This window comes from Pagrus major, chromosome 11 (genome assembly GCF_040436345.1).
Source record: "Pagrus major chromosome 11, Pma_NU_1.0".
In the NCBI taxonomy this organism is placed as follows: Eukaryota; Metazoa; Chordata; class Actinopteri; order Spariformes; family Sparidae; genus Pagrus; species Pagrus major.
In genome coordinates, this window is record NC_133225.1 from 23,264,184 (window position 1) to 23,288,602 (window position 24,419).

General features: G+C 40.9%; 1 protein-coding gene and 1 long non-coding RNA gene across 2 annotated transcripts; one reads left to right on the forward strand and one right to left on the reverse strand.

The window, feature by feature from the left end:
• Positions 1-23: 23 nt before the first annotated feature.
• LOC141004903 (uncharacterized) lies at positions 24-4,293 on the reverse strand. The gene is made up of 2 exons (XR_012179837.1): positions 4,248-4,293; positions 24-2,339 (listed from the first exon to the last, which is right to left on the reverse strand). It is a non-coding gene; the product is annotated as an uncharacterized lncRNA (long non-coding RNA).
• Positions 4,294-9,510: 5,217 nt separating this feature from the next.
• mknk2b (MAPK interacting serine/threonine kinase 2b) lies at positions 9,511-22,713 on the forward strand. Its single transcript, XM_073476872.1, has 14 exons — positions 9,511-9,628; positions 10,258-10,475; positions 10,939-11,029; positions 11,250-11,351; positions 11,476-11,573; positions 14,014-14,093; positions 14,291-14,364; positions 14,551-14,655; positions 14,962-15,017; positions 15,236-15,331; positions 18,731-18,925; positions 19,025-19,189; positions 19,308-19,348; positions 19,468-22,713. Exons 2-14 carry the CDS (start codon positions 10,425-10,427, stop codon positions 19,739-19,741), a joined length of 1,428 nt encoding a protein of 475 aa, XP_073332973.1. The 5' UTR covers positions 9,511-9,628; positions 10,258-10,424; the 3' UTR covers positions 19,742-22,713.
• Positions 22,714-24,419: the final 1,706 nt, after the last annotated feature.

Genomic DNA, 24,419 nt, shown 5'->3' on the forward strand with positions numbered 1-24,419 from the left:
AAATTAATAATGAGAAAAATACATTTTTTTTTGTTTCTGGGGATGATTTTATTGATTTTTAAAGACCATTTCAGACGTCTAAACAAATGTGGGACCTGGTACTGTTCATTCAAAAGTCACATACATATTTGGAAATGAACTAAATACAGTAATTGCCTGCTGGTGACTCTCACATTATCAAGTCCGTGTCATTGCACACTTTGGGCCTCTGGCCATAAGGCAGGTTCTCAGATGTCAAACGCGCAGGTGTTCATTGCAGATACTCTTGGCAGCTGAAGGTCACACGAGACTCAAACCTCACATGACAAAACTCGGGTGGTGGCACATGTTCAGTACAGCAAGTGTGAAATTGTCCACCGGGTGGCAGCAGACACCAAAACCTGTCTGTGGTGAAACAGTGAAATGTTACAGTAAATGTTTTGTATCACTTACGCAATCTGCCCAATGTCCCAGTTATATCGATGGAGGGGGGAAGTGGAGCCCTCCTAGACTTGATTCAGGTTAATGATTTGACTATAAGCTGGTTATATAAGAAACAGGCCAGACTGTACTGTGATGACAACAGAGAGTTTTTGTTTGAATGAACCCGGCTTTGCTTGATTGGGTCAACAGCAGTCATGAATAGGCTTGAGAACAACATTGTCGGTCAGATTTAGAGGAAGTTACCAGTCACACTGGTTCAGATTATGTAAATAATGAGCAGCAATCTTGCACACAGGAAACACTCCTATGCAAACACTAACACAAGATAACTTGTGGCAATTAAGTATGAGGTGTGAGATGTATTCAGGATTGATTTATATTAGTAATAATTATTCACAATTTTACTCAAGTAAAAGAACTGAAGTGTAATTGCAACTAAGTTAACATATTACATGTACTAAGAGTGGTATATATTGTCAGTGATGGAATGTAACAAAGTACATTTACTCAAATACCGTAACTAAGCACAATTTTGATGTTCTTCTACTTTACTTGAGTATTTCCATTTTCACATTCTACTCCTACTTCACTACACTTTGGAGGCAAATATTGTACTTTTCACCTAAGTACATTTATTTGATAACTTTAGCTACTTTGCAGATTGAATGCTGCATCATTGTTTTTTCAGCAATCAAGTAAAAAAAAACCACAACAATCAGAAAAATGCTGAAAATAGAATCTGAAAATCAACCAAGCAGATAATCGATGGACTGTAAACAGTATACATACATGTAAATATATGTATAATTTACTTTTACTTGTACTTTTGATACTTCCATTTGATATCAGATACTCAATGTGATAAACCGAAAATCCTACTTACACATCTTGTTTGATGCTTGAATATTACTTACGTACCCAGAAGTCATACCTGTGAAAGTAAAGATGTCATCTGGCAATACAAGTTTTTTTTTTTATCTGATTGCAGATGAAAATTAATTAATTTAAAAATGCACTACTTTGCACTACTTTGGCTCTGATGCAGCATGCCATATGCAAGGTAACTAGTAACTAAAGTTATTAAACAAATGTTGTGAAGTAAAAAGTACATTATTTGCAACCAAAATGCAGTGCAGGAGAAGAATAAAGTTGCAGAAAATGGAAAATATTTTTGACATCTCATCAAAATCACTTCATAGGTAATGCTGATATATTGACTAAAGGGTAAAGTATAAGAGCCTTAAATAGCCTTTAAAACCAGGAAAAGACAACACTTATGCCATATCACGATATGACAATATCAAAAATCTAAGACGATACGTAGTCTCATATCACCATAACAATATATTGCCCAGCCCTAATATCACCCAGCTCAACTGACACATAAACATGCAGGTTGAGTTGAAGCCAACTCTTTGTACTGCTGTGTGGTTTTATCAAACATAAACAGTAACTGCAGCTGTAAGATAAATGTAGTGGTGGAGTTACAGTATAGCAGGAGTATAAAGTAGCATAAAATTGAAATACTCAAAGTGTGAGTACTAGTGTAAAGTTAAACTATTGTAATATAATGGCTAAAATATATTGTTTACAGTTTCCCTCCTTCCTTCAAGCTAGAAAAAGATACTATTTTGACATTTGAATGTAAATCTTAACAAACCAACATGATGTAACTATCTGCCCCAATAACATCAACCACTGAAATGACCTCATTGCCTGCTGAAACCTGATCCTCTTACAGGATTGTCCCTCCTCTTTACCTCCTCCCAGCAGAGTCACTTCCTCTTACCACTGCACTGTACTGGCAGCAGGCGTTGTGTCTGTTACGTGTGAGACGAGCCGTGTCCGCCTCTTGCTCTCTCCTCCCTCTTCTGTGTTTTTCTCTCCTGGAATGTACCGAGCAGCCCTGAAGGCCTCTGCAGTTGCAAGACATTAAAGAAAGTACTGGAAAGAGTCCAAGAACAAAGGGAAGGTTTTCAGGCTGCGTCCAATCAGACTTAAGCTTGTCCAGCTCAGTCAGGGTTTACACAGCAGTGTCTGCCTGTTGTTTTGATGGCACAGTGTGATTATTTACAAGTAGAGAGAAAAGGGTTTGGGAGATAATGTGACTCAGCAAATGTTGGAACGAGCACACACCCTTAACGGTTTTGAGGGTTTGTGTGACTCACTTGCCTCACGAATGCTGTAGCTGGCAGAGATGTAAAGTATAGTTTGATTTTAGGAAGAGGAGCCGCAAAGGTTCCAGTAAGAGGATGTCCGCTGTAAAGTCCCTCTCTGGTTAAAAAGTTGTTTTTCTTCTTGTTGCTGCGCTTGAATGTTTGAGCTTCACTGTGCACAATGGTTCATGTGCAGTTAGATACTACAAGGCTGTTTTCACATCTATATTGCTTAAAGTGTAATTTTTCTCTGTGCTCATTGAAAATCTGATTTTAAGAGGCCGGACTACGAGCATGATTTGTGACATCACTCTGAAAGACAATCCTGGTCCAATAGAGTGGTGTAGCAATGAGTCCTAAAACATGGAGATAAGTTAGGAATTGTTATCGCCTGAAGTTAGCTTTTTATTTCTTTGCCGATTGCATTCATGCTCAAAAATCATAAAAGTGGTGTTAGATTTGTGTAGATTATCTTGCTGAACAAAACACAAGTATCATAAACTTAGCGCATACTTTCTGCAATACTCTTAAATGGTCTCTATGAAACCATTTTTAGCTGTTTGAATGTATTAATCACCTTTTTATCGGCCATATCACGGATTCTAACATGACATGAAAAATGTCTATACAAGCTTGTGGACGACTTGCTGAAGTTGTTTAACGCTGCTGGACTGCTGATTTCTTTCCGCACCTCTAACAGAGCGCAGCAGTTGCTAACATAAGTTTAGAAATGGAGTCCGTTAACATGACCAGCTTCCAGCACATCACAGAAGTTACACAGAGCCCCTCGGCTGTTTGTCGAGGGAACCAGGTGTCATCCCTCCCACTCTCTATATTCAACAAGTGTGACGCAGAAACTTGAAGCCTCCAGTGCACAAACAGAGAATGTACTATACAGTGAAATAGGAGACCTCTTAGTTAAACACGTGAAATGGAAAATAATTGTAAATTAACATATTTTGGAATTTTTAATAAAGGAGAATAATGGATGCAATTCTAAGGATTATACTTTTTTCCCCTGCAAAAATGATGTCAGACACATTAAATGGTGCAAGTGATATTTAAAGGGGGGCTAGAGGAGAGGAGAGGTATTTCATTTGCTTATGCCAGCTTTTCCGTTCTAAGAACTTTCTGCTCTCTCAGTCTTGCGTGATGCTAAATTGAAAATATGTGGGTTATGGATCATTCATGGAAACAAAAAAATAACAGCTATTTGAAGGACTCAAGCTAAACAATTAATTAAAAAAAGAATCAGCAGATTAATAAACAATGCAAACAATTTTTATCTGCAGCCGTAACTGTCATAATGCTCCACTATAGGATGATAAAATCAAAGTACAACACAATGTAGGCTATCTCAATCTGTATTGTGATGACTTTTACGTCATTTATCGTTGAATCTCAACAGAACATTTCCATGTCTGTGTTGTTAACCGGATGACTGCAATCCACAGAAAAAAGCAACTTCCCTTTCTTTTGTGAACGTGCAAGTGTCCCTCTGTGCACTACTGTGTCATTTTGCCTTGAGGTTTTCGCACAATGTCACAACAAAGGCTGATTACCGCAGTCTCTAAAAAAACAAGTTGTAGCTGTTACAACATGTCCTAAACCTCCTCACTTCCTAGTTTCTAAAGAGTAGTGCAAGATTTATTGCACGTAAACACTTACCTATGTGTTCCTCAGAATTTAAATCGTGACACAAACTCTACAGCCCAGCCTTCATGGAAATGACTCAACATTTCAACTGTGTGCGAGTAACTAATAACAGATTGCAGTTGGCACATTAGCCAATCTGAAAGGACTCAAAGAAATTTAAAAAACATGATTTATTTCAGAACACTTGTTGTACACGGTTATGCAATGAGAGCAAAGTGAGAGAAAAAAAGCATGCAAAAGGTTTTCAAGGGCACAACAGGAACAAAGTTGGAACAAAACAAAAGCTGTTGCAAAATCCCTGGCAGCTCTTTCTGTGTTAAAGGAGTTATACTGAATATTGGATTGATTTCAGTGGCCTCTTCCTAACTGGAGGCTGCTTCCTTCTAGGAACTTTACACTGAGAAGGTTTCTTAGAAAAGGTGTAATAAGCGCCTGGGGGCACTGTGACCTTCATACTTGAGAAAAGTATGCAACTAAATCTAACTGTGTAAGACGGCAGGCTGCTTCTCACACACTTATCATCTCGGTCTTTGACAGTTTTACGTGGACATGCCAGACGTGCATTTCATGAATACATTTGCAGAAGAATGCTTATTCACGTGCACAGATGCATATAGCCTGTAGTACCATACTGTTTGTAAAAGATAGTACAGGAATGTTTTTGAAAGAAATCCTGCTGGTTAGGCTGTTTCAACATAAGGCCTGATCCATGGAGTCAATATAAGGGGTGGACAAAATCTACCAGCCCAAGAAAATATGTCGCAGCTCTACATTAAAGCTTTATAATATTTACACTGAGTGACAAATTCAAACCCAAGACTAAATATTTTTATGGCTGCACTGTTGCATCAAACAGAGATGTTGCTGTTGTCTTGTGCATGAGTTTGTACACATTTTCTCAAAATTCTGCTTGACTATGTGGGTTTCAGGAAAATGTGAGACCAGGGAATAGGTTGTATGAATTTGAACAATGTTTGACTGCACAGCATGCATTTCTGCTGACTGGCCCACTGTTGGGTTAGTGAGTTGCTGAAACATGCAGCTGTAATGGAAAGTTATACATTAACTTCATGAGAACTTATATCAAACACAGGGAAGTGACGCAGATGCATACATCCTTTGAGAAAGATAGCAATAATCTACAGCTTTATCTTCATACACCAGCAGGATATCTTAGAAGACAAGCCTTGAACTGCAGTTCCGTCATGAACAACAACAGAGACACACCTCTGTTATATGATATTTCAGACTGGAGTAACCTCTGCCCTTAAAGAGGACCCCTTTCCTGAGTGTCTCCCGATGAGAGCCATTCACATCAGAGATGGGGATGTTACCACCTTATGATGGTCCACCCCTCTTCTTTTTGACCTGAAGTGACACAGAACCCACCCCCTGCACTTCGACGACGTGTGATCTTGTTTTCCTGCTAAACCTTCAACTACACCGTGTGCTCCTGGCAAGGGATTGGCAGCCAGTGGCTTGCGTAATGTTTGCTACCACTGGGCTTATGTTTGAGGGGCAGAAGGTGAAAGGAGGAGGAGAGGCAGGAAAGCCTCCGGTCACAAGACATTCGACTCCTGAAAACAAACCGTACACAGTTTTAACTTGAACACCCTTGATAAACAAATGAATGCTACACACAGCATGTCTGTGGACGAAGGATTATATACAGTGATAAATTACACTTAGACATACAGTTTAACAACAAAACACATGGCACATAAAGCACTTACACTCCCTGGCATTGAAAGCAACGTGTGGTAAAATGCTTACCAGTCATTGTCAATTTCTATTATTAGTATCTTAATTAAGGGTATGCATGTAAAAGAAAAATATATGAGATGTTGCTCTGTCAACATACCCTTGGCTTTAATCTATTAAAATACTGTATGAATTCGTCACGTCTGTGTCAATTTTGCTTTGGCATCTCACAATTAGCAGATGAGTTGAGACAGCAAACGTTTCTGCATCATCAGAGTTCTTGGATTCCCTTCATTATCACAACCATGAGACAACCACCTCCTCATCAGGCTCCAAAACGTGCCGTGTGCGTCCGCCTTCTCACATGTCGCAAAAGGTGAGGGGCTGCAACTAGCTATTGTGCTCAGCTCCCTTGTCAGTTACCGCACCTAAAATCCAAATTATTTCTGTGCATTATGATGAGAATTTTGTGTGTTTTGAGTGCATTTTCCATGTATGTAGCTACGTTATAAGTTTATTTTAACACAATATCTTTACTTTTACTCAAGTATGACTTTTGGGTACAAAAGAAAGGTTTCAAAATTGAAAACTTTTCTAAAGCAAAGATACTTTAAATCCATCACAGTTAGTCTAATAAAAATCTAAATATTGGAGATTATTTCCTAGTTGTATCCAGTGGTGACGGTAACTAAGTGCATTTACTCAGATACTGAGGTACTTCCATTTTATGCTACTTTATATTTCACAACATTTCAGAAGGAAATGTTGTACTTTTTACTCCACTACATTTATCTGACAGTTGTAGTAACAGATTTCTTTTCTACCCAAAAGTCATACCTGAGTAAAAGTAAAGATATTGTGTTAAAATAATACTTTGGTAAAAGTGAATTGGTAAAAGTCATTGGATGAAAGTGTGTGCTTTTAATTGTCATTTTATACTGTTTTTCTCAGTCAGTGTACAACAAATCCACACTTTTATCATTTTAAATTTACTGGGCATGACACCAAACATCAATACCAGTCCAACTTTGGAGTTGGTGAGTAAAAAGTAAAGAACAAGTACCTAAAAGTTGTACTTAAGTACTTGAGCAAATGTACTTAGTTACATTCCATCACTGGTATACAATGTATACACACAAGCATATACAAGTATACTTTTGATACTGAGTAAATACATATATGCAATGTGCGTACATTTTATATCAGATACTTTAAGACTTGTACTCAAGTAGTATTCATATTGGGTGACTTACCCTTTCACCAAAGTAATTGTTTAACATGACTTTTTTACTTTCATTCAAGGATGGCTTTTGGGTCCTTTTAACAAGACAGATTCTGTGGTATGTAGTTGTTGTTTCAAACTTGTCCTTATATATTAATGTACTTAGTTACACTCTTTCACTGTTTTTTTTATATAGATTAAATGACCCAATAGTATATAAAAAAGTAAAGTAATCACAGTAATCACCCAAAACATCCCAGTATTACAAAATAACACTGACTTTTAACACTGAGTACTTTTAGTTTTTGATACTGAAAGTAAAATTTTTGATGAATACTTTTTAACTCGTACTTTTGTAAAATGTTGATTGCAGGACTTTTACTTGTAGCAAAGTCTTTTTCTCCTTTGATACATTTACTGTGTTTGTAAAAAAGAGCCAACATCTGAAACTTTCCTCTAGATTGCATGTGTGTTTCACTGTGTTTGTATGGCCTATGATACTGTGATACTGAAATGCCCTAACAGCTGAGGTCATGTCATTGCTCCAGTATGAGTAGTTAACTGCGTGCAGTGACTCAGACAGGGGATTTCTTTGAACACCCATCTGGCCATGGCCATTCATTACTGGTTGTGACTCTGACGTTTATGGCATTATAGATGCAAATTTTTCCATTTCTGAGCCACACAAACAGGGAGAAGGGTGGTGCGTGTGCGCTTGCACTTATTGTTTATGTACAACATAGCACAAAGCTGACAAATTACTCTTTCATGTTCAATCTCCTCCCTATAATGTGGCGTTGACGTCCAGTGACAGCAGCAGAAGCAGTTAGCCTATTATCATGATTTCACCTCTGTCACAGTGTAAACTGGTGGATCTGGTCTGTCTACATGTTGCACTGGTCCCATCCCTCTCCACCTCCATTGAGATCCTCATCTCTGTCATCAAAACAGCCAAAGGTGCTGATTGTCATGCTGATGCTGATTGGGGTTACATTTACAAGTTTTTTAAGTAGCTTTAAGGTTGGAAAAAATCATCTTACAGACCTTCTGACAGTATCACACACACCAGTGAGGGAACATAACAAAGTACATTTACTTTGGTATACTTGAGTATACTCAAGTAATTAGTAATACTTAAAGGTGCACTATGTAGTTTGGGGGAATGCAGTTTATTTAGAAGAGAAAGATCTTCATTGGCTTTTAAGCCTAAACAAACTAATAAACAAACTCTTTTTGTTTTCATGACTGAATAAACTGAATAAACGAACCAACCTCACAATTTCATACTGTTTTACTTTGTTTACACGTGGCGGACCCTGCCACGTTTCTAGCTTCGAACAGTGTTCTGGGACGTTATTTTCCTCTGAGAACAGCTTGTTTATTCAGTTCAGAAAAAATAAATATTTCTGAGTTTGTATTATTACCTCATTAATATTGTAAATATTAATATTCTGACTTTGAATTTCTTCTCCAAAACGACAGCATGACCCTTTAAATATATTTATTACCAGATACTTAATCTCAAGTCCTATTAGCATGGGTCACCTTAAGTATTAATTTAACACAATATCTTTACTTTTACTCAAGTATGACTTCTGGGTACTTTGCACACTGCGCATATTCATTCTGTATGTCGCAGCTCTACATTAAAGTTACATAATATTTTTACATATAAAAATTCAAACCCAAGACTAAATATCACTGTGGCTGCACTGCTGCATCAAACATAAATATTGCAGTTGTCTTGTGCATGATTTCATACACATTTTAGCCTGACATGTTTGAGACAAGAGAAACGTGTACTAAAAATAAAGTTGTGTGAATTTTACTGCACGGCATGGATTAAACTGGTGGATCTGGACTGTGTACATGCTGTACTGGTCCCATTCCTCTCCACCTCCATTGAGACCCTCATCTCTGTCATGAAAACAGCCGTGGGTCTTCTTTGTGCCGATGCGCACGTACTCGCCGTTTCGTTCCTTCATGAACGTGTGGCCCCCGAGTCAAAACAGAGCGCACCGGCCGCATACCATTTCGTGCGTTTTATCAATCTTGTTCCCTAAAATGTGTTCTGAATCTCACCTCAGACGACATTAAACTAATTAAAAGACAAACCTCGTCAACGTATGTCTTTCTCTTTTTTTGGTCTCTTACACTACTTTTGGTAGCTGTTTACGCTTCTTACCTTGAAAAGTAGTGAAGTTGTGGCCGTGAAACGAAATGGGACCTAGCCGCCATATCCGTTTCTAGAAAACACATGATCCAACCAGTGTGTTGATGCAGTCCCGAGGAGGGAGGAGACAAGGAGGAGTCAGCGGGGAGATTATAAAAGCATGTGCGCTGTTGCTGGTTAGCCACCTTCCACGCACTTTCTATCAGGCGTATCCCCCCCTACGACCGTCCTCTGCGGCTTTCGAAGCAGTGGGTCAAACAACGACGCTAACACTGGAGCTGTAAAATTAACAACGGGGTGAGTGAAAACAAATTGCTTTGGATTTCATTTAAGTTGCTCCGTCTATTTTTTGTTGGCTGTTTCGAAATGGCGAATTTACCCATTTGGTCCGCACCCCTACAGCAATGTTGCATTTGTTGCTAACTGTGGCTAACATTTGACGTTACATTTAAATCTGTCATAACGGGCGGTCAGCGCGCGAGACCAGTGCTCGCTAGTTGACCGTTATGCCTCGCGAGCAGCGTGCTAATGTTAGCTAAGCTGTTAGCCTCCCTGCGGCTATTGTAGCGGCCGCTGACTGCTAAACTGAAAACATCAGGGCTTTTCTGACATATCGACTCATCCTAGCCCAGACTGCAGCATTGTTCTGAGTTTCTGTATGTGTTTATATTCTTACATTTGCTTACTTGAATGGCTCTAACTAGCTAAACGTGCGTGGTTGTTGCAGTTAGCTGTTGCTGTTGTTGCACTGCGTTTATTATTGTTGTTGTTGCCTCATGAACATGTGACGAATGGAAGCTAACGCAAATCTGCCACGGTCCGATATTGTTCTGTTGGGCTTTCATTTAAACGCTGGTGATTGCACGTCGGCATCTCAGATTTTTATTCTGGCATTTATAGGTTGTGTTTTGTGTTATTGTCCACAGGGCTCCCGTTTAAAGCGCCGCAGCAAGCTCACCAGCCAGCACAGTGTGATCACTTGCACTCTCTCTGAAACGACTTTCTGTTTCGGAGAAGAAGCAAATTGATTTCCCAAAACAAAACCACTGCCGCCGCCGCACACCCACCAAAAATCGCCCCAAATCGAAGCAAAATGGTTCAAAACAAGATCACCGAAGTCACTGGATTCCACCGCTCGTTCAAGGTGAGCTTGAGATGTGTTGAGGGGACATGTATAAATGCTAATCATGCCTTTTGGGAAGTCTCTCTAATCAGAGCACATTAGTCATCATGTATGAGAGGACCTCACCTTGCTATATATAAACACGTATGGCTGACGCATGCTGTGTGGCCTGATGTCACGTGGGTTTTCAGCTAATGGAATTATATCCTGTAGGTGAAGAGCTGTTGCGGACAACATGGCTCTTGCATTCATATTCAGCAATATACTTATTTGGATTATTTGGTGTCTATGAATCAGACATTCATGATTTATGTAATATCTTCTGCCCATCAGCTGATGTACTGCTTCCAGCCCATCTCAGTTTATGGTTGCAGGAAGGGAGATAAGGAGGGTTCTAATCAGTTATGATTAACAGTTGATGGTCTCAGCTAAATAGTTCATTGATAAGATACCTTAACAAACACGTTTTTATTGTACTCCCCAGGGGCAAAATCCCTTTGACTCTGACGACTTCACTAAAAATGGATCCCATCTTATTGATTCGTCATTTAATTTTGATTCCTCCCCAAGACATGGTGAGTATTTCAAGTTGAGTGTCTTGAAAACTGTAACTGTGTTATCTGAGTTCTGTCCATGCAATGCCTTCTCCAATTTGGCAGAAATGTACTATTTACACTCAACAAAAACATTGTGATTGCCCTCTAAACTTTGTTTTCCCCTTTAGTGCTTTCTTTGAGCTTGTTTTGGTTATTTACCAACTAGCAGATAATTATGTAGGCACTCCTGTTTTTACAGACATGCCTTCCAGCCAGCCTATTGACATTCCCGATGCCAAGAAGAGAAACAAGAAGAAAAAGCGTTGCCGGGCAACTGACAGTTTCTCTGGACGATTTGAGGGTAAAAGCTTTTTATTTCCAGTATCATTATTTTTGCTGTTTATAAAGAATTGTCATTACAGACTAGAAAAGATTCTGCTCCTTCATAAGGAGTATTTTCTTAACTTGTTAACTCTGTGCCACAGATGTCTACAGACTGCAGGAAGAGGTACTAGGAGAGGGCGCTTATGCCAGAGTGCAAACATGCATCAACCTCATCACCAACAAAGAATATGCTGTAAAGGTAAGCCAACAGACACTCACAAACACTTAATGGATGACTGTAATATATTTGAAAACATTAGCATAATGCATGTTGTCTTGTTTCCTGCAAGTCGCCGCTCCTTTCTCAGGAGTCTGTGAATGTCGTGGTTGCTACATAACACTTGAGCTGTCTGTGAGGGGTACCATGGCTAGTGATGAATATAGAGATGTTGTTATATACCATTGAAGAGGTCAATGGGAAAAGACAGGCTACAGGATGTGGGTCATAGTGTTCATGTTGCCGTTTTGTCACTGGTCATTCTATAGAATCTTATTGAGGAAAGTTCTGATCCCGGGGCAGGATGTTTCTTTTTCTTTTTTTCCTTTTAGTTCAGCTCTTTAGCGGATGTCTGCAGACTCTCATCTGTGTTGTGCTACTGCTGTGCTTTTTTTCCCTTTTTTTTTTTTTTCTTTGAGTGTGTAACACTAGAGGCTGTTAGCAGGCCCCTCCCCTCAATGTTTTTCTACTTGGCCAGCCTATCAGAGAGCTGGGAGGGATATACCCACCCCTTTTCTTTACTCCTATTGCCTACAGAGGACGCTCTTAGTGAGAACATTGTGTACTGGATACTGTGCCAAAACAAAAAACCCACAGAGAGGAGGAGGGGTGTACTGGGTGAGAGTTATGACCCAGGGTGTTTACACTGCTTTGTTCTCCTTCTCGCTCAGTACAGTTGTACTTTTGTTTTTTTCCCCTTTTCCTCTCCATATGGGGTGTGGACTTGTTAATACATGTCTTGACTCCTTGGGACTTCCCTTTTTTAGCTTTAAATACAATTCTCATTTCCTCATTTTAAGGAACAAAACATTGTGAAATCTTTTTCTTTGCTGAAGTGTAGAAAAGTAGAACTGGGGCTTGTTTTTCTTTAGAAATTCTTGGCCCCTCACGTACTAATCCCATTGGGACAATGTGCGTGAACGATGCGCTATTTTTAACTTCTAATTAAAGCCTGTTTGCAGTTTAATTCTGTTGAAGTTTGAACCAAAGTGGCAGTTAAAGAGTGGTTCCCCAGTGGAGCAAGTGTCCATAGCCTGCATTATTATTTCAGAGGAATTTGAGCACTGAGTCGGTCATATGACCATGATCTTTTAGTATTGTTTACACTGGGATGGTTTGGTAGGTCCCTTGGGACTTGACAGTCCTGGGGGAGGAGGCACTAGGGTCGGTACTTATTGGAGGTCATTTAGGAGTCGGAGGGGGCTCAGACTGCTCCTGCCAGATGTCCAGTCTCGCCCCTCCCCCTCCAGGCTGGGGTGAGTTGTGTAGGCTCCTTGTGTTGCAATTGTAACAAAAGCCTTAGAGCAGCAAGGACAAGCAGAGGGCTGTGCAGTGCCCTGGTTTCCCAACATATCCTTTGCCTTAAAGGTACTATTTCACAACCCTGGGTTGATGTTTGAACCTGCAGTGTGACTTAGTGGGGCCTTGTTTTGCAGCAGGCTGCTGGGATATGGATAAACAACCATAAATCAGTTCATCCCAAATAACTGCCATCCAGTTTATGTTGATATGCATTTATCTGCACATGTCATTATCAGAGTGGGAGGTTTGTGTAGTGATCCAGCGAAAAAGTGAACTGAGTGGGGGCTGTTTGTGCTGCTGACTCAGACTGGAACAGCGCAGAGGCTTTGGACTGCTCACAGGCCTCTTGTCTGTGCATTAATCCTAGACACACACTGCAACTCTGGCCCCACTGGGCTTCAATAGCAGCTGTAATCCAGCTACCAGGAAGAGAAACATGCACAGCCTCCCAAGCAGACAATAACTAACCAGGGCTGGAAAATTCAGGCCTTTTGCTTTGGTGTCAGCAGTCTGTCTTTCTGTCTCTCTTGGCAGGGCATCGTGCAGCTGGTGGCCCCTCAGTGGTTTAGTTCCAGGCAGCACAGTTATATTTAGAGAGCATTTTTTTGTTGTTATCGTAAACAGTTTTTGGATTAACTCATGGGATGTTTCAAAGGAATGCTCATGGCTCCTTAAGAGCACTTAAGATTTAAATATGGGTCACACATGACTGCTTAATATAGAGCTGCTGTGACTTGATTCATTCTCACTCTGTTCTATCTCTGCTTTGGCATGCTGCACTGAAAGTAGGTTAAACTTGGCAAGTGTGTCACAGGGTGGGATAAAGGTAGGACAACAGGGAAAATGCAGTTCTGGAGGAAACCAGCTACAGGGCTCTGTGTATGGAATATATAATCTATGCTACAGTAAACACAGCCACGGGTGGGGTTTTGTGGCGCAGTGGAAGGGGACGGCCTTTACCCAGATATTAACTCTCTCAGGCGGGTTGAATTTTTCCTCTACCATCAGAGCACTTTCACAATTGTCCTCCATCCAACTCCTGTGAAAAACACGAAAGTCAGCCCTTATTTGTTTACGCTATTTTTAGATAATCTGACTGAACTGTAATGTTCTGTTCCAGATCATCGAGAAAAGACCAGGTCACAGCCGCAGCAGAGTCTTCCGTGAGGTTGAGATGCTCTATCAGTGCCAGGGCCACAGGTAATGTCCTTCTGTCATGACCAACCACAGTAATGCTATCTGATGAATGTATGAGAACAGTACCCAAACTGACTGATCCTATTTGTGCCGAATCACATTGTATTGACACCATAGTGCTGAAATCACACACAATTTTCATTAAATGTATACTAGATGACTCTTATCACTGGCTCATAATGCTCTTTTCTTGTCTAAAGTAACATCCTAGAGCTGGTGGAGTTCTTCGAGGAGGAAGACAAGTTCTACCTGGTGTTTGAAAAGCTTAGAGGAGGTTGGTGAATTATAGCTGCTGCAGGATGCCTGCATCCGATCCCTTTGTTTATTTTTAAACATTCCTGTAATGCATGTGCATGGTCTCTAGTGTTAGCCAGTTGTTTGTGTCTGTGTGTGGGAAGGCATTCATCCAAGTATGTCGTGGTACATGGAGCTCATATACTCTCATTTTCCCCTGTATTAGGGTCAATCTTGGCACAAATTCACAAGAGACGCCATTTCAGTGAGCAGGAAGCCAGTGTTGTCGTGCAGGACATCGCCAGCGCTCTAGATTTTCTGCATAACAAGGGTAAGACCATATATACAATAATTACTCATGATCACCAAAAAGGCGTAACAACCCCATGGGTATATGCGTACCATGACATAGGATTAAGTTCAGTAATTTGGATTTGACACCATATCTCAGAAGCTAAAATTAAACATTGCTCAGGAGACAGAAGACCCTATTTTTACATTTATTGGAACTGTACAAAATGGCTTGCTCGTTGTAGTGATTGATATGATGATAAAAAAACAAGTTTCCTTGATCATGACAGTGGTCAGATCTTACTACAAACCTGTGGCTGATTTATTTTTATTTTTTTTCCCCCAGGAATGGCACATAGAGACCTGAAGCCTGAAAACATTCTCTGTGAGCGTGCCGACAAGGTGAGTTTACTGTAAACATATGAGCCTAATTAGTCCAAAGTGCAACCAATGTAGTAATAAAGTTTGTTAACTTGCTGCAAGATGGTGATATGAACCGTGGTACTGATAAATGATAGTGGAAATTTTTGGTCCCACAAGTACTGTAGATATCCCACACATATGATATGAGAAGATGATGAAATGTAGATTAATTTGAATTATTCTTGTATCGTTGTCAGATTTCCCCAGTCAAGATCTGTGACTTTGACTTGGGCAGTGGGATCAAGCTGAACAGCGACAGCTCACCCATCTCCACCCCTGAGCTCCTCACCCCTGTAAGTCCACCTGCATATTGCACTCCTTGTTCGCCAAGCAGTTGAGAACATTTTAGAAATGGTAATGGGACACTGCTAGGGGAAGGGTGAAGGGAAATGCATGTTAACAATTTATGGGTATAGCTATTGAGAGCAAGGAGATTAATCTGTCATACCATCCATCTTGGTCACATTTCCCTGTACAGTGGTTTTTATGTCCTTGTTGTGGATAAGCAGGCTGTAAAACAATATCTTTATAGTCAAACTGGCTGGTTGCCTATAGGGCAATCCTCAGTGGTGTTAGCTGCAGGACAGCGAGCTGATTGGAAGAGAGAAAATGTTGTTTTGAGGTTAAAGTAGTTCAGTGTTGGGCAGTTTCTCTGAAATGACGTGGATTGTTTCCTGAATGTCCCAAGCTGGCAGCTTTTGCCTTTCCTTATCATGCTACAGTATCAGCAACACATGGATAGATATCCGCCAGTTTGGGGTTATGATTGTTTAACTCCCTTGCTGTCGTCACAACACAAATCATCTGAGCGGCCAGAAAAGTGGACCCTTGCAACCTCAAAGAGGAATGGTAGAGTTGAGCTAGCAAGCTTTCGTCTTGTGTCAACACATGCTGTCTGAGGGGCTAAATAGATGGACTGGAGCAGGTGAAGGATAGTGCAGGAATGTAGTGGTGGGTGAGGGGGTTCCCCTACACTGGAGCCCATCCCTGGACTATTTGAAGGGGAGATGGTTGTGGGGCCACGAGGTGCCTCGTGTTTAGTCTACATTGGCCTGTATGTGTCTGCAGTGAGGGGACTATTCATAGGTCTCCTTGTTTTTTTTATTATTGAATATGGCCTGCTTCCCTACCCTTTTTATATCAAGTTTTGTTGTGGAAGGAATGTTTCTACAAAACCACAAGACATGATGTGATGCAATGCAAAGAATTCAGTGGAAAAAAGTTGATGCCTGAGGACACAATGTAATAGCCTTGTAGTGTAATAAGTCTGCAGGGAACACATTGTGACTTTAACAAGGCCATGTCCAATGGTGGAAAGAAGTTACAATGAGATCAAAACACACCAACTCTCTCATTTCCCTTTTCTCCCTCTGTGGTATGAGAAAAACATCCACCCTCTCTTTCTGCTCAGTCTCCGCCCACTGGCCCCAACCCTGCTTGTGCTGGTCTGCGCTTTCTTTATGTTCTTTATACAAAGGCTGTGCATAAGGCTTGTTCTAGAAATTTTAGTCTTTGCCCATATACCTAGCAACTGAGATGTGATTGGCTAGACCAGTGGGAGGGGGAGGGTAACTGGGAGGGACAAACGGCCCGTCTGCTCATGCGCTCTGCTTGTTTTCTTTGCCTTGATCACAGGAACAATGTTATCTGATTTTCATCTCACTGTTGGCACTCTCACCCAGCCCCCACATTCCTACAGTTGCTGTTGCACAATATCATGTGGTTTTGTACTCGCTGCGTATGTTCCTGAATCTGATCCAAATGAATACATTTAATAAACGTCTAAGGGTTGTTTGAGTGTTTAAGTTTACAGTGGATGTGTCTGTATGCTCTCTACTACAAACTAGAACCAGCTGGACCACAGAGGAGTGGGACCTTTCTAAGAAAAGGCTAATTTTAGCCTACTAGGAAATCTGCACATGTGGCTGCCTGTCTGCTTGGCATGAAAAAAAATCTGACTGTTCAAATGTCAGTGTTCATGTGTAGCAGTTAGGCTCTACAACGTGAAGACACTGCACATGAGCAGCGTGGGCAGTTAAAAACAAAATCAAGGAAGTGTCCCTGTTATTCTTGTCATAGATGCAGGTGCTGCAGCTGTATGACGACAGAACAGGTCTGATCACTGTAAGCCTCTTCAGATAATCCTGTAGTTTACAAACAGCAGAGGTGTGTGTCATCAGTGATGTCGGTATGGTCTGACTAGTCACATGGTTTCAGGAAAGCCCCAGGTTGCAATACCAACAAAGCCTGTGGTAACAGCAGCTGATTAACAACTATCTGCAGCTTACAGGAAGGTTTGAGGAGGATGTGACTGATGCAAGTTCAGAAGGTGTTTGCAGCAGCAGCACAGGAAGAACAAATGTGATTTTTAGATTGAGGCTCTGGCTCTTATCACAGAGCTGGCAGTTTCAAGCAGCCGTGGTTATCTTTTATCCTGACTGTCTTTTGATTGGCAGTGTGTTTGAAACCAGATAAGCCTCAATGGTTTTATGATAGCGCAGCTATCACATCGCCTTTCACTGTTAGGGCACCTTGGTGGGCAAAAATATCCCTTTTATTTCTGTGGCAGCTGCATTTGGCCTGAATCCTCGGGGCTTGTCTGTGGAGGCAGTCACCCCAGACATCATGATGTTGTTGGTGGAAACGTGGGGGTTGGGGTTTTCTCTCCGACAGAAGCAGCTTTGTCTGAGACGATTCCTGTGCAGCAAATTTCATTACATAAGGGTGCAGCAGGGTGGAGGAGGAGTTAAGAGACAGCTGGGATAGGGTACTGGGACACAATAGAGGCCTGCTCAATGTAAACACGCTGGCCTACAGATGGTTTGCCAGACTACAGGCCTCTTAATGATGGCATGTTTTGCTGTGGGCTACTAGACTAAGAAAAACTGATTGGGAAAAGGGCAGATTAACAGGTATTCTAAGAGCAGGTTCTCATACCAGTCGTCTATTTAGGACAACCTCTAGAAATCTCCAAGAACTTTGACACGGAACAGCTTTAATCCAAAGTTGTTCAAGAGGCAACAATGAATCGTCTTTTCCACAAAGCTCTACGTGTCCTGCTGAACTAGCGACCTGCTCCTCTTTTCTGTTCCTATAGTATTAAAACGGCATTTGGTGTTTGTGTTTCCAAGTTACATAACAGACGAGGGTTCAGCCCAGTCTGTGGCTCTGGACAACCAATCCTCTTTGCCCTGCTCAGTGTTTGGCCTAATTTCCTTCTTAGCTACATAACAGGGCACCGTCAGAGCTGAACCTTCCATTGGCCTCAGCCCATTTTGCCTGGCTTGTGTGCAGCTGGATGGTCAAAGCAGTGACTCACTTCTGCTGCCTGCCTACCCACACTAGCCCGCTTCATTATAACATTGCCCTCCCTCCCTCTGCTCTCTATGTAATTGTACACGGTGTTCCTACTTACGTATCCTGTATGCATTGAGAAATGTTGAATAGCACATTTTAAATGAACCCATCGCTACAGATCAGCATGTGACTATCACATAGGCTGCCCCCACTGCACTGCACAGCCCAAGAGAGGGCCCCAAGCCTTAACACTTACAACCACGAGGTATCAGCTGAGTGAAGGAATGTGGGGCTTCAGCCAAGAGAGGCTTGTGTTTCTTTTTCTGCTATAGTTGCTGCTTTCTGCTTGTCATCCCTGGGGCTGACACACTTTCTTTGTTTCCTTTTTGTCTCAGTGTGGCTCAGCAGAGTACATGGCACCTGAGGTGGTTGAGGCCTTCAGTGAGGAGGCCACAATTTATGACAAGCGCTGTGACCTGTGGAGCCTTGGAGTCATCCTTTACATCATGCTGAGTGGCTACCCACCCTTCGTAGGCCGCTGTGGTGGTGGCTGTGGCTGGGAATTAGGGGAACCCTGCCACACCTGCCAGGTGAGAATTTGACACATTGCACTGGACATTATTGAGACTTAAACAGTGTATATTCTCATCAAGGTCAGCTTAACTAAATGTTTTTATGTCCATTTCTAGAACACTTTGTTTGAGAGTATCCAGGAAGGAAAATACGAGTTTCCAGAGAAAGACTGGGCTCACATCTCCTCAAGTGCCAAAGACCTAATATCCAAACTTCTTGTTCGGGACGCCAAAAACCGCCTGAGTGCCAGCCAGGTGCTGCAGCACCCCTGGGTGCAGGGGGTAAGTCTTCTAATCGGCAAGCTTCTTCTCCACATCTCTGAATTCTTTGTTTGGGTATTAGTTGAGGTTTAGAAGTAATTAATTTCTTTTTTTTTTAATTTCTTTTTTTTTTATTCAGGGTGCATATGATACTCTGCCGACCTCCATCTTGCATCAAAGGTGAGAAAACTTTAGTTTACAGTTGCCATTTAAGAGTATATCCCCTTGGAACCTTTAGTCTGAAGTATTTACAAGTTTGATTTAATTCAACTATTTTTGTCTCTGATCTTGTCCATTAGATCCAGCAATGCCAGGGATCTGACATTCTTTGCTGACAAGGCCATGGCTGTGAACCGACAGCTGGCTGAACAGGATGGCATGGAAGACCAGCAGCAGCAGGAAGTCCCGTTTGTCATTACAGCTACTGGCTCTTCTATGAGACTCTCTCCTCCTTCCAACTCCAAGCTGGCCAAGCGCAGGCAGCGAGGCAGCCAGCCCAAGGGAGGGCCCGTCTCTGCTGCAGAGCTTCGTCAGCTTTTGGCCCCTCTCGTTATTGTGGGAGACTGTGCCTGAACTTTGTCAACCCTGACCTCCGACCTTCCGTTAAGATTCAAGTCCAGATCTAAGACTGCCCCGAGACTCTCCCTCTCCAGACCTGGCCCTTCTCTCTGACTCTAGCTGGCCTCGGCTCCTCTGCCATTCAGGCTCTATTGCCTCGCTGTAACGGGTGATGCTCCTCGCAGCCCTTTTCTCTAAATGCCTTCTGCCCTTCTGCAGCACTTCTGAAGCACATCAGCCCAGGGCCTGCATATAGCAAACACACACACATGTGCATGTCAGGGTTTGGGAGGAGGGCCAGTTAATGATTTGGGAGAGGGGGGGGGAGAGGGAGAGGGAGAGGGGGAGAGAGAAAAGTATTTTCTAAGTTATGTTCTTTTGTTTCATAAAACTCAGTTTAGAAGAAATCAGAACACTTGTCTTCAAAACGAAGCTCAGACACCAAAGGACAACCTGTTGTGCTGCTCCCACGTTACAACTGGATCCACTGTGAATTAAGTTATCTGGAATGTTCTCTTTGCCTGTATGTATATGCATGAATGGCCCATCTGCAGATACGTACAAGCTTATGCAATATGCCAAGATGAAGGCTGTTCCTGTCTCGAAGGGATTCAGTATAAGGGGTTGGAAGGGCTGTAAGCCAATGCTGTCCGTGCCTGGTGCGGTCCATTATTATGTGGCTGGGGACTTCAAAGATTGTTTTGTTTTTTTTTTGTTGTTTTTTTTTTTGGTCTCCATTTAAGAAATTCCTCAACACTGAGCCTCTTCTGTAAATGTCTGAGATAAAACTCGCACTCATCTAGCTTGGTGGCCATGCACTTACTGCTCCCAGAGCAACGAATGTTTGTCTGTACCCAGCCAGCCATTTCTTACTTACTGTTGCACCGACTCATACAGTCTATTATATGAGCATAGATGCTGAATTATCAGTGGCCACACCTTTCAGTGTTTATATGTGACCATCAGGCAAGTCTAATAGTATTATTTAAACTATTGCACTTGGGTTATGATGCAGGGCCAACCACAAAATGACACTTCTGGGCTCGCTCCGAAGTTTATCTGATATGTTGGTACAAGCTAATTAAATGGCTTGGGTCGGTTACTTGTAAAGAATTCATGACATGTCCCCTCGCCACAGCTGGAACTTGTTTTTTTTTTTTTTCCCCCTCTGCAAATCGGTTTATGCATTACAATTTTGAATATTTTGGCAGTAATGGTTAGAGACCCAACCAGGGGTTTGAAAAGCACATTTTGGCCAATGAGACCCAAGTGTCACTTATTGATTAAATACATTTATCTGGATCATCTTTTTTTTTTTTCTTCCAAGGGTTCACCATTGTCTTGTTTCTGATGAGACAGCCCTTTTGAAAATGATGACATTATAAAATAAGGGGCAGTTGAAAATTCTCAAAAAAGAAACATTTAAAAAAAAAAAAAGGAAAAACATTCCACAAAAAGAAAAACAAAAAAAAGTCTTCCACGGACGTGTAGCTGTATTAAGTTTACCTTATTTTTCATGTTTGAAAACTCCATGTCAATGTGCCACACTGATATTTTTTTTTCCTTTTTTATGGCTGTTAATAAGCTTTTATTTTCTTTATATGGCAATTTTCATGCAGGTGCTGTTCAGTTCAGGTGAAACACCGGATGTTTTCTTTTTCTTTTTTTTTTTTTTTTAGTTTTTTTTTATGTTTTCTGTTTTTAAAAGTTCAGAGTATGTGGTGTATAATGAGGTGAGATGGAAAGAGTTTAGATGATCTGGAGCGTTCATGCCCAGCGAAGGCGAGTGTTTAAGTTTTATTTTTTTATGTGTAAGAGTTGGCAATAATCTTTTCTTTTTTTGTTCAGATTAAGTTCATTAAGCTCATTCTAAAACTGACAGGTAATGGACAGGTGATGAGGTCTCACGACACTGTAGCCATTTCACCAAAGAGGGTTCAAGTCACAATATTGAACATGTGATCCATCACCTAGCAGTGAGAAGTGCAGACTTCTGATTGTCCATGTCCTGTTGCCAGCACTGCAGCGACGGTACTCTGGAAATGGCTCCCTTGGTGTCAAAGGACCCATTATGCTGATAATAGGACACTGTAATAGTTCTAAAATACCTTTCTACAGATGCATAGTTATGGGGTTTTATGTCTTATAATAAGACTTACTTGAATTTGTGTATGCAGCTGTTCTCCATTTGGGAAACTACTTTGCTATCGGTAATCTCAAAGCATTACGCTGATGATCAAGGCAATCTTGGGGTTTTCAAAATTACCAATATCCTTCAGTATTCTGCCTTTTTCTCCCTTTTTTGAGCATCAGACAAGTTGGTCCCTACTTTTTCGATAGGGTTGGATACTCAGATACGCACAGACTTTGGCCATACTCTGTAATATCCTGAGCGGTATAATAAGAGTTTTCGTGGTCATGACCATTTCTACTTTTTGTCAAATGGCAGTAGCTTTTTGGACTGCCTTTTATTGGGGGGGAAGGGGGACAAAATGATATCCTTAAGCCTCGCAATTTTTATATTGTAAGTCATTTTGAAGTAAGGAAGTGTTAAAACTCAGTCATTCATTCAAATGGACAGTCCCGTCATCAACCTCCCCACAATTTGAATGTAGCCCACAGGCAAAAGCATTTACAATCCAGCAACATTGATCAAATGTTTTATAATAGTTTATTTCATGGACACGGTGTGGGGGTTAATTCTGTCTGTTGATACGGTCTTCAATCTTTTCTTTGGAGGGTTGACACCTGATTTTAACACTGTCTGAATCACCCCGAGCCCATTGTGTTCATGGGATGAAATCTGAAATAAATGCATCCTTTTTAAAGTACAAAAAAATATTTTGATTTAAAATAAGCACTTTACTGTACCATGTGAATGATTGCAGTTCACTCAAGGCAACATTTATGACCGTTGCTACAGAATTTTGTATTGTTTTTCTAAAAAAAAAAATAAAAAAAATTGCAATAAAATGCTTTGAACTACACATTCGTCTGTCTGGTTACTGTATTGTTTTGTTTTTCTCGAAGCCTGAAGGTCTACAGTGAAAACGCCTGTTTTCTGCTCCCTCCTGTATCTCTAGTTTCATATTAACAGCCTTATCTGTTGGCCAAGGCTGAGGCAGTTCCATCTGATCAGGGCTGTAAAGCCCTTTATCAGTAGCACTCCCTGATACCTGAGCTGACTGCGTCACATGGCTGTCCTTGGCTGTTGGTAAATATGAGCGCCGTTGTCTCCATACTCTGAAATGTGACAGTGGTTTAACCTTGCGTTAGTCACACCGAGAGCAACTGTGTTGATGGGAGGGGGCGCTCTTCACAGCACAGGCGGGCCTCGTCTGACCAGACTGATGCAACCTGCTGCAAGAGCTGCAGTTCTGCTGTGCCACCTCATGATGATCTGCCTACAAATACAAAATGACTTCTGCTGAATTTGCTGAATACCAGAGGATCATGTCAGCGCCGCTCCATATAAGGATTTGTCATCCTGTCGTTAAAATCAGATCTGAAATAATGTCTGAAGAACTGTCACTGGTGTTTCCTCAAATAGATGAACATAAGCAGCAACTGTGTGTACTTGTTGACCTGTCACTTAGGCCTGCAATTATTGGTTATCACGTTTATTTTATCAATCAAAACATCATTCAGTCTATGAAAACAACAAATTGTTAAAAAAGAAAATGCACATCACAAGATTTGAAAGCCCATGACATCATGTTAGATTTGACCAACAGTCCAAAACTCAACAACAAACAAAATATTACATTTAAAGTCAGTGATGGAATGTAACTAAGAACATCTACTTGAGTACTCTACTCAAGTATAGCTTTGAGCTACTAACGTATTTAGATTTCTGCTACTCTATACTTCCACTTCACTACATTTTGAAGGCAAGTATTGTACTTTTTACTGTCGCGTTAAAAGACAAACTAAGCCCTTGTGATCTGAAAAGTAACTCGTAACTAAAGCTCTCACATAAATGTAGTGTAGTGGAGTAGAATGTACAATATTTGCCTCTAGGATGCTGTTCCTAATAAAATGGAAATACTCAAGTAAGGACCTCGGATTTGTACTTTAGTTACATTCCAGCACTGGTACTAACTAGATACCAGTGTTGTTAAAAGTACCAAAAAGTCATACTTGAGTAAAAGTAAAGATACTGTGTTATATATTATTTTGGTAAAGATGAAAGTCCCCCACAAATAGTACTTGAGTAAAAGTCTTAAAGTATCTGATGTTAAATGTACTGAAGTATCAAAAATACAAGTGAAAGTAGATAATACATATATATTCATGTATTCATTCTGTATAATATGGGTCGACCAATTATTGGATCCCATCTTTTTCGTCTTATTTGATTGCTGATAATCTAAATTAATCTAAAAGTGTGCTACTTTGGCTCTGATGCAAGTAGCCTACCAATACCTCAAAACTGTATGTACGTACATTACTTGAGTAAATGTACTTAGTTACATTCCATCACTGACATTTAGACTCAAACAAAAAGTGAACGAATGCACATCACAAGATCTGAGAGCTCAAGCTGAAGTCCTGTTATGTTTGACCAACAGTTCAAAACTCAAAAATACTACATTTAAAAACCAGTGGTTGGAGGTAACTAAGTACATTTAAGTACTGTATTTATGTACAGATTTTATTGGAAATCATTTACAAACTACATGCCTGGATCAGG

Coding starts and splice junctions, on each gene's coding strand:
- mknk2b (XM_073476872.1), top strand. CDS start 10,425: ATGGTTCAAAACAAGATCACCGAAGTCACTGGATTCCACCGCTCGTTC. Junction 18,926..19,024: donor AACCCTGCCACACCTGCCAG/GTGAGAATTTGA, acceptor GTCCATTTCTAG/AACACTTTGTTTGAGAGTAT. Junction 19,190..19,307: donor AGCACCCCTGGGTGCAGGGG/GTAAGTCTTCTA, acceptor TTTTTTATTCAG/GGTGCATATGATACTCTGCC.